A 14884-nucleotide genomic window follows, 5' to 3' on the forward strand; every position below is an offset into this window, starting at 1 on the left:
ATTGGCCTTTTTGGCCACAAGGGCACACTGCTGGCTCATGGCCAACCTGTCGTCCACCAGGACACCCAGGTCCCTCTCTGCAGAGCTCCTCTCCAGCAGGTCATCCCCCAACCTGTACCGGTGCATGGAATTATTCCTCCCTAGGTGCAAGACTCTACACTTGCTTTTGTTAAACTTCATCCGGTTTCTTTCTGCCCAGCTCTCCAGCCTGTCCAGGTCTCGCTGAATGGCAGCACAGCCTTCGGGCGTGTCAGCCAATCCTCCCAACTTCGTATCATCAGCAAACTTGCTGAGGGTGGCCACTACCCCCTCATCAAGGTCATTGATGAAGATGTTGAACAGGACCGGTCCCAGCACCGACCCCTGGGGAACACCGCTGGTTACAGGTCTCCAACCAGACTCTGCACCGCCAATGACAACCCTCTGTGCTCTGCCAGTCAGCCAGTTCTCAACCCACCTCACTGTCCACTCATCTATCCCGCACTTCCTCAGCTTCGTTATAAGGATGTCGTGGGAGACAGTGTCAAATGCCTTGCTGAAATCAAGGTAGACTACATCCACTGCTCTCCCCCCATCCACCCAGCCAGTGACAACATCATAGAAGGCTACCAGGTTGGTCAAGCACGACCTCCCCCTGGTGAACCCGTGCTGACTACTCCTGATAACCTCCTTTTCTTCCAGTTGTCTGGAGATGGCATCCAGCACAATCTGTTCCATCACCTTTCCAGGGACAGAGGTGAGGCTGACTGGCCTGTAATTACCTGGATCTTCCTTCTTGCCCTTTTTGAAGACCGGAGTGACATTGGCTATCCTCCAGTCTTCAGGCACCTCCCCCATTCTCCAAGACCTCTCAAAGATGATAGAGAGCGGTTCAGCAATCACCTCTGCCAGCTCCCTCAGCACCCGTGGATGCACCCCATCGGGTCCCATGGATTTATGAACATTGGTGTTGCCTAGGCGCTCTCGGACCGCCTCTTCCCTGACTAAAGGGAAGTCTTCCATTCCCCAGACCTTCTCACTAACCACCAGGAAATTTCAGAAGTCACATCGTTATGTATGCTTTCATTGGGACAAATCTGAATCCATTCTTGAAGAGAGCTTACTCCTTCAAGTATTGTTTCAGATTTCCTGATGACACCTACTTTGTAGGTGTCCTGCAATAAGCAGGTGAAAGTTTATGTGACACTTCTGCAACATATGGCTGCACGCTCCCAAGTTTATTGTCAAGCCAGGCTCCTTCTTTGGTCTCTGCCTTGCAAATGTTGTCTCTTAAAGCACACCTACCAAGCTTACATAGGATGTCAAGACCCTGAGCAGTTTGATACGAATTGACTCCACTTTGAGTGAGGGTTTGAAACAGATGACCTCCAAAGATCCCTTCCAATGTGAATTGTCCTGTGATTTTATAAGGAAGATGTTCCTAAGCTTTGCAGCACAGAAACTGTGGCTTGTGGAATTCTTCTCAGACCTTATGAGTACGATTTTTGAATGAATGTGTAGCTGCACTACACACATTTATGCAGAATATGTTGGGTTAGAATTTCTTGGCTTGCCTTGGGGAGGTTTGGAGAGTTTATTGATCCTTCCAGTGTGACTGTACAAAAGCAACTTTGGAAAAAAAAAAAAAGTGCTTATTGATAATTAGCACCTTGAGAATATTACTTAATTGTATTATCTGTTACTTTCCCACTATTTATTCAAAAGACATTTGCAGTCATCTAAGAAAATATTTAACTTGTTGCAGGTACAAAAGCATAACTTTTCTACAGTCATGGCACTGAATGAGGAGGGTAGGTGGGCAAAATTACTAAATTAAAAAAAGCTTGATGATAAGTGATAACCTCACTTAGTTTCCATGTGTGTTACCAGCTTTCTCAAACTTTGCTGAATTTCCTTCTGCTGTTTTGTTACTCACTGATTGCTCTGCATATCTCTAATAGATCTAATGTCATTTCAATTAAAATGTTCTTGCTGTAAGCAATTATTGCCCCAAATGCCGATGCTGTGCTTTTTATTTTGCTCTCTCTGTTGCAATTTGATAAAATACATTAAAGTACTTATAGTTGATGCTGATTTTTCAGTTTTTGAGACTTTAATTTGAAAAGTGGTGTTCTAAGTCCTTTTGTGAGCAACTGTGATTATTTTGAAATGATTTTATGTAGCTCGTTCACTTCTAGTGTATAAGAGTATAAGCTTATCATATAATCGTTTTTCAATTTTGAAGTAGAAAAACTGCCACTGTTTTTGTTTCACTTCTGAATACATAATAACACAATTATTTGTTTCTCAAATCAGACCCAGGCCGTATCTTTTTAAAGGAGATCATAAATACCCAACTCTCAAAGAGGATGGCCCAGTTGTTGTTCTCTATGCTGAAATGGGTACAAGAGACTTCGTTAAGTTCCACAAAATTTTATCTGAGAAGGCTCAAAAGGAGGAAATTGTTTATGTTCTCCGGCATTATGTTCAGGTATGCATTTCAAATTAACATTGATTCAGTAAGCTATTAACATTCTATCTCTTTTTTTCTTGTTTTTTAATAAACATGCTTTATACATTTGTTTTTGCATATGCCTAAATTTTGTGTATTACACATACAAGTTTTGATTTAGAATCATAGAATCATAGTCACCAAGGTTGGAAAACACCTCGGAGATCACCCAGTCCAAGCATCCACCTATCACCAATATAGCCCACTAAACCATGCCCCTCAGTACAGTGTTTATGTTTCTTGAACACCTCCAGGAACCGTGACTCCACCACCTCCATTCTAGCCCATTCCAGCACCTGGCCACTCTTTTGGAGAAGAGACTATTTCCTAACATCCAAACTGAATTCAACTCTTTGAAAGGATAGATAGCAGCAGGACAGGGGGAAATGGTTTTAAGTTGAGGGAGAGAAGATTTAGGTTGGATGTCAGGGGGAAGTTCTTTACTATGATAGTGGTGAGGTGCTGGAACAGGCTGCCCAGAGAGGTTGTGGATGCCCCGTCCCGAGAGGTTTTAAAGCCAGGTTGGATGGGGCCCTGGGCAGCCTGGTCTAGTATTAATTGTGGAGGTTGGTGGCCCTGCATGTGGCAGGGGGGTTGGAGATCTGTGATCCTTGAGGTCCCTTCCAACCCTGGCTGTTCTGTGATTCTGTGAATCTCCCCTTGCACAACTTGAGGCCATTTGCTGTAGTCCTATTGCTAGTTACATGGAAGAAGAGACTGACCTCCACCTCACTACAACCTCCCTTTCAAGTAGTTGCAGTTTGTTGTAGAAATTTTCTAGATGAAATGGTAGACTATACAGCTGTGAAGTTAGGAAAAGAAATGATAATATTATCAATCTTTTTCTCCAATCTCTTTCTGGTTATATTTCTGGGGTTTGTACATTGTATGAGGATCTTAGGTGAACCTTGGTGCAGAAGACAGAACAAATGAGTTACAAGATTTAGAAAAATGGGAGCTAGAGTAGAAAATCAAGCTGAAAAATGAAACAATTAATTACATATAATTTTATAATTCATATGTTCATTATAGTAAAGCAGTGTGAGCTGTCAAGAGTCAATGTCATTAGTAAGTTTTGACATTTGTATTCCTCACTGTCAGTATTTTAAAAACAATGTTTCTGAATGTTTTCCCTATCTTACTCTTAACACAGAAACAAGACAAAACTAATACCACTATATGGAACTATACCATCTCCTGGTTTTGATTCTCAGAAAGTTTTTGTAATTTATATTCAAAGTACAGCTTTTAAATAGTGCAACTAATACAAAAATAATCTGAAGCACTGAGAACAATTTATGCAGGCCAGGCATTTCAGGGAAATGAGATCTGTGGTTTGCGGATTACTTACAGAATTGTTTGCTCACAGTAATGAAATAGAGAATTTGAGGAAGCCAAACTTAAATTCTAAGATGTATAGGACTGTAGTTTTTACTGAACTTCTGGTTCTTTTATGTGCCTTCAATGCTCACAGTCTCCTTGCTCTGACCTGTCTATGCAAGGTGGTCCCACAAAATGCTTGTTGTCTTTTTCCCTGCACTTTCCCTCTCTATAAAACTGCCCTTCCCTTTTCCTCCTTCCTCACAACTCCTACTTTCTATTTTTCGGTTCCCACTGAGTCTGATTCATTTTTCATTAAATGCCAGGAGAGGGAGTGTTGAAGGAAGAGAAACAGTCTTTCTGCTGTCTTTTTTTTTTATTTGCCAGAACAACTGAAACTGTTTAGAGAATGCAGAGCTCTCTGCATTGGGATTTGCTTAGATGACCAGTAGAGAAAACCCCAGTGCTGCTGGAGTTAATACAAAATGTTTCTTGGAAATTGCAAAGTAAAGCTGAGGGGCTTTCATGAAATTCTTGTTGTGCATTTGCAAATCACCTTTTGGGAAGAGGATTTTCCTACATTTTGCGTGAATTAGAACACTTTTTCAGAAATAACTATGAGTAGTTACCCTATTGAACATCAGACTTCCACTCCAAAGTTAGAAAGGCCTGTTCTTATTGATAAAACTGGCAACAAATTTTTGGCTGTAATACCTTGATACAATTTCTCAACTCTTTTGGTTTGAAGGTATCAGCCTGCCACAGAAATAGAGATTTTCCTCCTAACATTCAAAAGTCTGGCAGAATTACAACAATATGTGAATTGTTTAATATATTAATTGTAAAGCATCAATAATTGTAGAGTGCTACCAGCTCTGCTTGTTTCAATGCTTCTAATAATATGTGAAGGGATTATGATTTTGATAGCCTTTCCATGGTCTACAGGAGATAAAATGAGTCCTTATTTTCTATTTCTAATGTTCTCAATGCTATCAGTGTGCCTGGCATTATTTTTTTTATCTACTGTTTTATACTTTGAATCATAACTTAAATTCATCTTTCAATTTACAACTGTCATAACATTTTAGAGTTACAGTATTACATATTGATAATCTTCTGTGGAGACAGTTTTTTAAGTTATGTTTTTTGTTCTGTTGAAATAATATCATCAAACAGAAACCACACTCCAGAAAAATGTATTTATCTGGATACGGTGTAGAACTTGCAATAAAGAGCACAGAATACAAAGCAGTAGATGACACGCAGGTTAAAGGTATGTTGTGTTTGGTTTGGTTTTTTTTCTTTCATTTATGTCATCCTAATAGAGATATTATTAAAACATGCTGTCATTTGTAACTATAAAGTCATTAATCTTTTAAAGGTTATACTTGTTATACTTACTTATTTTTTTTTACACAATGAAAGCTTACACATTAAGAACTAAGGCATTTAAATACATGGAAGCATTGTAAACAGCAGTGCTTAGGATATAGTTCATTGCTTAATCTATAATTATTGTTATCTGTTGCTGTACTTCAAAGTGTACCCCATTCTTTTTCCTTTCAGTAACTACAAAACTGTTTAATCTTTGATCTCCAATAATTTTGTATCTATTGGTATCTCTGATGAGGTCATTACCACAGTGTATGGGTTCGATTTTTTTTTTTTTCCTAAATTAGTTCAGATTTTTCTAATTTCTAAAATAACTTCTCATTCTTCTACCTCTCTTTTGGTACGGCTATGGTTTAATAACCTTTGAGCCACTTCAGAAATAGATTAACTTTTTTTTAAAGGAAACAGGCTGTTCTCTGGCTTGTGTCCAATGTTGGAGATTCCTATTTGGCTGATAGGAGTTGTACCTTACCACTCAATCAAACTGAGAAATGACTTTTATGGGAATTGAACTATTTAATCATAGCAGTTTAATTTATATTGAAATTCTAAACATTAGACAAACTAAATTAAAAAAAATAATTTGAATATTGGTATGTTCTGCAAAGTGATTCATTCTGCTGCCAAAAATATGAAGGCAAAGATATAAATCTAATTGAAATTGCATCTGGGAGTGACAGCTTTCTGATTACATGTTTCTGTTAACAGTTTTATAATTAGCAAGAATTATATATCAGAGTACTTCAGTAACTTTCTTTTTCTTGTACTGCATATATGTGCTGTGTGTTCAGTAACAAATGAAACCAGAAAAGAGGAAGATGAGGAGGAGGAGGAAAGTGATGTCCAAGGATTTCTCTTTGGCAAATTAAAGTGAGTTGTCAGAAGTCATAATGGAACTCTTGCATTTGTTTCTGGAATGTTAACTCCCCCCCTCCCCACCTCCCCTCTCTCTATATATGTATATAGAAGAAGGAAAATCTGTGTGGAAAACGCTTTTGTTCTCTATGGCTGAAAATTCTGATTAATTCATTATTGTATGTCTCGTGAGTGTAAAGATGCAGTCGTTGTTTAGTCTACTAATTTCAATTTATTGCTTTTAGCCTTCTGATTTTCTTCAAATGTACGCAGTAAACTATTTTCAAAGGCAGAAATTCCCCCTGAGAAACAAGACCTTAGATACAGACACGAAAAAATCGGTGTGTTTTCGAAGTGGATAGTCATTAATTTCTTGGGCTTAAGGGATGATATATTTGTTTGTTAATTTGTGTTCTGCTCTTGCAGGAACTTCTGTCTCCAAGTTACAGTCTGTTAATCCAATTGATAGATGAAATTGGAGCTGCTCTCCTATTGAGATCTGTGGGCTATTTCTGGTCATTGATTGATTGATTCGTTTCATGATTGCAACCATCAAAAGTGCTTCCCTTTTCCTGAAGCAGGATTGTAGGTCTTCTCTAGTGTCACTTTCTCTTATCTTTTAAAGCAGAAAGTGAACGTGTAGATATTCTCACCAAACTTTATGGCTTCCCAGAGTTTTGATCTGCTAAATTCTAACATTTTTAAGATAAACACATTGAGATAGAAGCGCAAGCTTCCTTATCACTTCTTCTATCTGTAGAGACCTTTTGCAGCAGGTTAAATCAGATACTCATGGCATATTTTTATCTGAGCTTTTTTCTTCTTGGATTGTGCTAGGTTTAGCTATACTTAGGCTCTTAGTGTTGCACTGTAGCCAATTTGTGAAGCTATCAGACAATTACTCAGAAACCAGTGTTTCTAGGATCTCATTTTTTCCCTTTTTCATACTGGAGATGAAAGAAATGTGACAAGAATCTTTAAATTGTCCCTCAGTTATAGCCATGCCGAAGTTTATTCTTTTCTCAGCTGTGAAATAGTTGTCTTTCTAAGACGTTATAACTTCTGCTTATATCCACAACTGCTTGGTTATGCAAAATAACATAATTCATTGCTACATGATTATACATATCCAGAGAAGGACAGCTTTTTTTAAGTGCCCAATTTTATGTTCACATTGATCTGTAGTATAAATGATCAACAGAAACAAAGTAGCAAGCATCAATACTCAGTTTTGATTGCAGCTTGTAGCTAGGTCTAATTACTCAATTGCCTTTAATTCACAGAAGAACAGGGGTCAGAAGAAAAAAAAAATCAATATAAATTTGCAAGGAAAACAGTTAAAATTGTAATTAAAAAGTTCAAAACTAGTTAAAAGTGCTAATTCATGGAGGAATTTATAAGAGTACAAACCATGTTTGTCATTTCTACTTGTATCATTTCTGTTGTAAGAAAAAAGGTATTTTCTGTTTTTGCTTCCCTTTTCAGTTAAGCGTGCTTTCTCCAAGGAACCTAGATTTCATTTTAATCCCAGAACAACAAACTTCATATGTGAATTATTTTTTTTTTCCTTTGAAGGGTAACATCCCTTTATAAAAAGTCTCCAATAGCTAAAAAAGATTTTTGGGGGAAGGGACACAAAATTACTTGTGAAACTTCTTCATATATACAGTGAAATGAAATATTATGGAAATCAGTCTTGATGCTTTAAATATATGGCTTTTAGCTACTTTTTACTTCTTGTTCTATAATCTCATAGAAGAGTCTTGAGAAATTTAAAGGAGATGGTTTGCCATTGGAGAGTCTTATCACAGGCTGAAGTTTTGCTTTCAAAGCTTCGTACCCCAGCTGTCTTGGAAAAAGATCATAAAATCATGGAATCACCAAGGTTGAAAAAGACCCCCAAGATCATCCAGTCCAACTGTCCGCTTATTACCAGTATTCCCCCTCTAAACCATGTCCCTCAGTACAACATCTAAATGTTTCTTGAACCGCTTCAGGATTGGTGACTGCACCATCTCCCTGGGAAGCCCATTGCAGAGCCTCATTGCTCTTTCAATGAAATTTTTTCTAACGTAAAACTTGAATCTCTCCTGGTGCAACTTGAGGCCATTCCCTCTAGTCCTATTGCTAGTTACGTGGGAGAAAGGGCCAATCCCCACTTTGCCACAACCTCCCTTCAGGTAATTGTAGAGAACAATGAGGTCACCCCTAAGCCTTCTCTTCTCCAAACTGAACAATCCCAGTTCCTTCAGCTGCTCCTCATAAGACTTGTGCTCCCGACTCCTCACAGCTTTGTTGTCCTTCTCTGGACACACTCCAGGACCTCCCTGTCTTGCAGTGAGGGGCCCAAAACTGAACACAGTACTTGAGGTGTGGCCTCACCAGTGCTGAGTACAATAATGATCACCTCCCTGCTCCTGCTGGCAACACTATTTCTGATACAAGCCAGAATGCCACTGACCTTCTTGGCCTCCTAGGCACACTGCTGGCTCATGTTTAGGCAAGTGTTGATCAATACCCTCAGATCTATTTCTTCCACACATTTTTCCAGTTACTCTGCTCCAAGCCTGTAGCATTTCCTGGGGTTGTTGTGGCCGAAGTTCAGGACCCGGCATTTGGTCTTGTTGAACTTCATCCCATTGGTCTCAGTCCAGCTATCCAGCCTCTCCAGATCACTGTGTAGGGCCTTCCTATTGCCAGGCGGATCAACGCTTTTTCCCAGCTTGGTGTCATCTGCAAACTTACTGAGGGGTGCACTCAATGCCCTCATCCAGGTCATCAGTAATGTTATTGAACAGGAAAGACCCCAGTACCAACCCCATGGATCACCACTCATGACCAGCTGGATTTATCTGCATTTACCAGATAGCCAAGTTTTTGGGCAACTGTGCTCGTCTTCAAGTCTGACTAGTGATTTGTGTGCTCAGTAGCTTGATTTTGGCAGTGATGTTAATTTATTAAATACATTCTCTTTCCTGGCATTCTCATTCTCTACAGCCACTAGCTTGCTTATGTATTTCGTGGCTAATACAACAAGCTGTGTGTTACTGCACAACTCAGTTAATATACCATTAGGCATATTTTATGCTGTAGTAAACTAACTGTACAGTTTATTTTATAACAACTTTCAGTTTCATGCAGTAGATAAATCAGACATTGATGGATATCATTAATTTTATCTTTATTTTAAAACGTTTTGGTATAGACAATTGCATCCTGACCTGAAAAATAATCTGAAAGAGTTTAAAAAACATCTAATTGAAACTACAAACAGCATGGAACCACTAAAGGTTTGGGAATTACAAGGTATGTAGCACAGTTTTCTGTATTATCACAATGCTGTCTATTTTCCTTTGTTATGTCGATGTACCAGTATTCTAATTCATTTTTTAAAAAAGAAACATATAGTTTCATTAAAAACAGTACTATATCAGGTATTTAAAAAGAACATGTTACTTCTTGTAATGCTAGCATTATGTGATAGAAATTTGAGGAACATTGAATTCATTTTGTGTGAATGAGGACCATAACTAGACTTACTGATTTTAAACACAGAAATGAAATTGCAGTTTTCTGATGGACATGTTATCTCAAATGTTAAATTTAGTTTCAGCTCTGATCTCTTTCGTGTCTACCTTTAAAAGCAAGTATAAGATCTGTGTGTAGTGGCCGCCTTTTCTATGGTGATGCTGTATAAACAGAAATGAAATTGGGGCTGCAGTCCAGACAGCCAGCTCATACAGGTGTTGAAATTATTCAGGGTGGGAAGCTGTTTGTTCAGTGCCAGAAAAATTGGTACTGACTTATGATGAATACATTCGGGACCTTCTTAGTTGAGGTCTTCAGCTCTTTCTTTGTATGGTGTATTGATACTTTTCATCCTGACGTGATTGTTTTCTCTAGTTTGTTCTCGGTAACTAATGATATTAGCTGTATTAGTGGCTCAGCTACTCTCTGGTTTTCTTGCTTTAGCCTCCAAGTAAGAATTTAACCCAAATTTAACCAAAACTCCTTCAGCTGTCAGGCAAACCCTAAACGCTATTCAAGAATCCAGTTTAAGAGCCGTGTGTTTTAGATAAGTAATTAGATTTGTTATTCATAATGAAAAACGATGTACAGAGTATCGATGTGATATTCCCTTTAATAACTCATTCTTTTATCTGTGTGAGCACCCTCTTGATTTCTAGTGCTTCATTAGCTTTCAAAGCATACTTTGAGATCTAATTTAAGCTCTGACTCATCTTTTCCCCAAGGTGCCCTACACTGCTCTCTCATCTGTGTTGAGTGCCAAAACAGGGAGGTCTTTAAATACAAGTCCCCGACAAGAGAAAACCAAGAAAGTACAAAGACATACCTGCTCTCCTCAAGGAGATTTGAATATTTGTGCTCTAAGCTCTTCAGCATTAGATGGAAAAGATTAGTAATTTTGAAGGATTATGCAAGGCTTTTAAGTACATATCCCCATTGCACAGCAGATGAGGCATCACTACCTGTAGCAGCAATAACAACCCAGTATTGCTTCACTTGATCACAGCTCATGTGGCTGTTGAAAGAGATCCGAAATGTTGTTGTTGAAAACAGTGATCTCATTATTGGAAGTATTGTTATAAAATTAAGAAATTTCTAGTGGACTATCCACCTCTGAAACTCAACTTCTCATTCCACTCGGGTGCACCTTATATTAGGCTAACTCAGAATGCAATCAGAATCAATACTGACTTCTTAGATTTATTCTATCTGTTCCCTGAAAAACCTGTGAAGTCCCGGAGCTATAAAGATGGTTATATATACTATAAAGTGGGTTAATCCATATCTACATTTGAACATGATACATTTATAATACTGATGTAATACTATGTGTTGCCTGTTGTCTTATTTCAGTATGTTTTTGTAAAACTTGGAAATTGCGTTTATATTTTGCACAAGATGCCCAAACAGAAGTTGTTTGGGAAGCCCTGATTTTGGTACTTTGAGCTGCTTAAATCTTGTAAAATGTTTAATTGAAACATTAGAAAAAATAAAGTGTGTTTATGAAAGGTTTTCTGATTGTAGGCAGTATTGATATTACCAGTGATTTTTTTCCCAGATCTTAGCTTTCAAGCAGCTGCTCGAATTATGTCTACCCCTGCTTATGATGCCTTAAAGGTGATGAAAGACATAGCTCAGAACTTCCCAATAAGAGCCAGGTATGATACTTCAGGTTGTTTTTCAAATACTGTTTTATGTTTGTTTTTGAATTTAATAACAGCAATTCCGATTTATACCCAAATTCTGCAGTCAGGTATTCACGTTTTACAGCTTGCTAGATGCATTCCAGACAGTTTCATTGAGTAGATAATAACTCCTCGGAGAGTTCATGATTGGTCTCTTAACTGTTTTCCAACTCCTGCATGAGGTATCCTATAGGCATCCTAATCCTTCATGCACTTGTGGTTGAAGGCCTAGTCCTGGCTTTTACTGGAATTACATTTTCACAGATGCAGAGTTCTGTTGAATTAATAGCAGATCTACTTGCACTAAGAGTAGGCAAAATTCTCTTAATTTCATAGGAGATCAACCCACACTTAGATCTAAGTACAGCATTGTTTATTAGATATGATTCTGGCTTCTGTATGTTAGAGTTTTTACAGGGGAGGATCTGTCTTCAATTACAGATTAGTTAACAAAAGATCAAGGTAAATAGATTAATAACAGTTTCCTTTGTACTAATATCAAAGATTGCCCTTCCTGCAAGACAATTGTACTGCAAATGAGAAATGTTTTTCTCTACATTTAATAAGTTCTTCACATAATTGTATCAGCACTGTTTGCTTGAAGTACTGAATTAAAGATGATGCTAAATACGGCTTTTAACTCAGTGTGCTTTCACATTTTATAACTCCTTTAACTATCATGTAATGTTTCAATGTCATCCCTGATTTTCTGTTAGCAAAAATCTGCACTGTAATGGAAGTAAAATAAGGTTTAAAATTCCTGAAACATAATTATTGCAAAATGGTAAGGTAAAAGTTTACATGTGTATTAGCAACTAGGACATGCAGGTTTTCATTACAAAGGAGTAGAAATGTACATGATGTTGAACTGCAAGGTCAGTTCTATTCTGTAAAGTACTGGAAAGAAGACAGCATGAAATAGTCTAGGTGGCATTCAGGTCACTGGTTTCAAAAGCCATAAATAGTTATATCCCATTCCAACTCCCACTGTCTGTTTGTGGCACTGCAGAACAGTTTACCTACTCTTCAAGCATTTTATTTCTGTTTTTCTGGGGAAAAGTATAAGACTTCAAATCTACTAAAAGGGGAGTTGCAGTTCCTGCCCTTTATAATTTACTCTTATCTTGAACGTGAAAGGTTACAAATATTTAAATAATTAAAAAAATTAGTAGGTCTCCATTGACAACAATCTTAAATCAGAGGGGTACTATCTAAAAAGCATGTCCAAAAATTATTTTACATTCCACATAGTTTAGATATGCAATTGCCTATTCTTTCATTATGCAAATTTTGGTTTGAAAATGATGTATAAAAATTTTAGAACTATAGTTACGAAAATGAAAGTTCAATATTATATGTTCCTTAAAAATTGAAGGATTCTCTAGGCCATAAAAATTAATATGCCGTCCCTCGGAAGTTTCTTCCACTTTCTATTTTATTACCTGCATTTCTGTGTCAGCTGAAATGGATTTTACAAAACATCATCATATGTGAACAGTCTAACAAATGATACATTTCATGTTGATGTTTTGATAAGATTTTATAAGATAATTTACAGTTTTGATTTGTTACTTATGTCTCAAAAAATCTGTTATTTAAGAATACAGTAACAGGAATTAAAATACTCTTAGGTTTCTTCCTATAATCACAAGCAATAATCATAAGCAACAGTCATTAAGCTCACCCTCTACTGACTGTTGAGGGTGTTTTGACTGTTGTTTTATACTGTCTTTGACATCACAGTTTGAGTTACACCTTTCCTATTTTGGCCAACTTTAAGCCAACTATGGGCTTGTATAAATACAGTTCCTTCTAGACCCTCTACTGCCATTTCATCTCATGTTCCAGAAGGGATTCATGGTAGCAAAAAGAACCTACCAGACTTTACAGGGGGACAGAGGAAAAAGGAATTTACATAGAGGAGGCTAAGCTGTGATGAATTCCGTAATACTTGCAAACAAAATGTGGAAATCACATTGTTTGCTCTTAACAAGTCTCCTTGATCACTTGAATTTTTGTTTGAAGTAAACAGATCTTAAGTATTATTCCTGGCGTAGATTATATAGAATTTATTAACGAGATTTATTAAATCATTTCTGTTAAAAGGAGAGTGGAAGTGAGAGTTTGTATTATTTAATAACTGTTTTGCTACTGTGAGTATTGAAGTTGACTTAGTTCTTAGTTCTGTTTGGTTTACCTTCAGATTTAGAATGACTTCAGTTTTTCTGTAAGCCCCATCCAGATTTCCTAAACCATACACAGTTATGTACATTTTTAGCGTGTGTGGGGAGAAAATATGTAGACAGTAGAGTATTTATGTTAGCACTTATTAGGGTAATCACATTTAAATTAATATGGCTTGGGGCTTCTTGTAATCTGATTAGATTAATTTTCCTCTGGGTGTACTTTACCCTAGCCTGATAGTGAAAAATTTATACCTTGTGGCAGGTGAAGGTAAAACAGTCTTGAAAGGTAAGATAAAAAAGAGGATTATCTCTTACAAGTAGAATGGCTAAGCATAGTAAATTTTCAACTGCTTGTGAATACTCAACATGTTCTTAATCAATAAATCTCTTTTCTAATCCCTCAGCTAATTTTAAAGAAGTCATTCTTTGCATATGTTTTTGCAAAAGAAAGGGCAAAGCGTCAGATTGTGTCCTTGGCCACCTGTGCTCTAACATTGAGTAGTGATGAGTTACTAACATAACTTAAATAAATGTCACATTAGTATATTTTAGGTAATGTTTTAGATGATCAGATGACTGACTTTTTTGTAGTATGCATACAATTTTCTGGATAGGTAAGAGGAAAGACTGAGAGTTGTATAAAAAAAGCTAATAATATTACCTCAACAAAACAGCATAGATTTGAAACTTACATTAACAAGAGTAACACAGGAGATATTTGTTTTGAAAATAAAACATAAGAATATGCATTGAGACATTTTGTCTCAATTATAGCATTTTTCAATTCAGTACATTAAATATGATATTAAAATAATTTTGCATTAATTTAGTTTTAAAATTAAAACGTTTGAGTGTTGCTGGTATTTTATTTTTACAGATCATTGACCAGAGTGTCTGTCGACAAGCAAATGAGAAATGAAATAGAAGAAAATCAGAAGGTTTGCTTTTATTTCTTCTCCTCATTTGAGTTACTATCGTATTGCTGCATTTGGACATTTGTATGAGTGCAGCAACTTTCGCATGGTTTCTTTCAGAGCAGAAAAGTTATTGTCGTTTACTACATAAATAACATTGAAATTCTCAATTCATTATTTTTATTTTCTGCTGTTCTTGGCACTTCTGCCTTTCACCCTTTTTGCTTTGCAGAATTAGGCAAGGACAAACAGTTTTTTATGGAGCTCTGTGTTCAGTCTTTCACTGTATGCTATGATAGCTGTTAATCTTCTCTAGTACTTGGTGTTGAATCTAGGTCTGCTGTTCATGTCACAGTCAGAGCATGCCAGTTTGGAGCTTTCCACGTTGCTGGAGTCATGTATACAACTCTTCTGCAGGATATATTGAGCATCATCTGTGATAAATGGTGGATGTATTTTCATCCTTGCTGCACTGCATCTTTTGTTCATTGTATCACGCAAAGAGTCATTTGT

The 14884-nt window shown here is 37.0% G+C and overlaps 1 protein-coding gene across 2 annotated transcripts in view; it reads left to right on the forward strand.

Annotated features, from left to right (window-relative positions):
• The window catches only part of UGGT2 (UDP-glucose glycoprotein glucosyltransferase 2), a 78112-nt gene that overhangs the window by 12450 nt on the left and 50778 nt on the right, over positions 1 to 14884 (forward strand). For both annotated transcript variants that reach the window (XM_031610613.2, XM_090129871.1), the window contains exons 5-10: positions 2296 to 2470; positions 4988 to 5084; positions 5995 to 6073; positions 9264 to 9364; positions 11145 to 11244; positions 14335 to 14395. In XM_031610613.2, coding sequence (XP_031466473.2) covers positions 2296 to 2470; positions 4988 to 5084; positions 5995 to 6073; positions 9264 to 9364; positions 11145 to 11244; positions 14335 to 14395 — 613 coding nt within the window. The remainder of the gene's footprint in view (positions 1 to 2295; positions 2471 to 4987; positions 5085 to 5994; positions 6074 to 9263; positions 9365 to 11144; positions 11245 to 14334; positions 14396 to 14884) is intronic.

The sequence above is a fragment of the Phasianus colchicus genome, chromosome 1 (assembly GCF_987193195.1).
Source record: "Phasianus colchicus chromosome 1, bPhaCol1.hap1.1, whole genome shotgun sequence".
Taxonomy (NCBI): Eukaryota; Metazoa; Chordata; class Aves; order Galliformes; family Phasianidae; genus Phasianus; species Phasianus colchicus.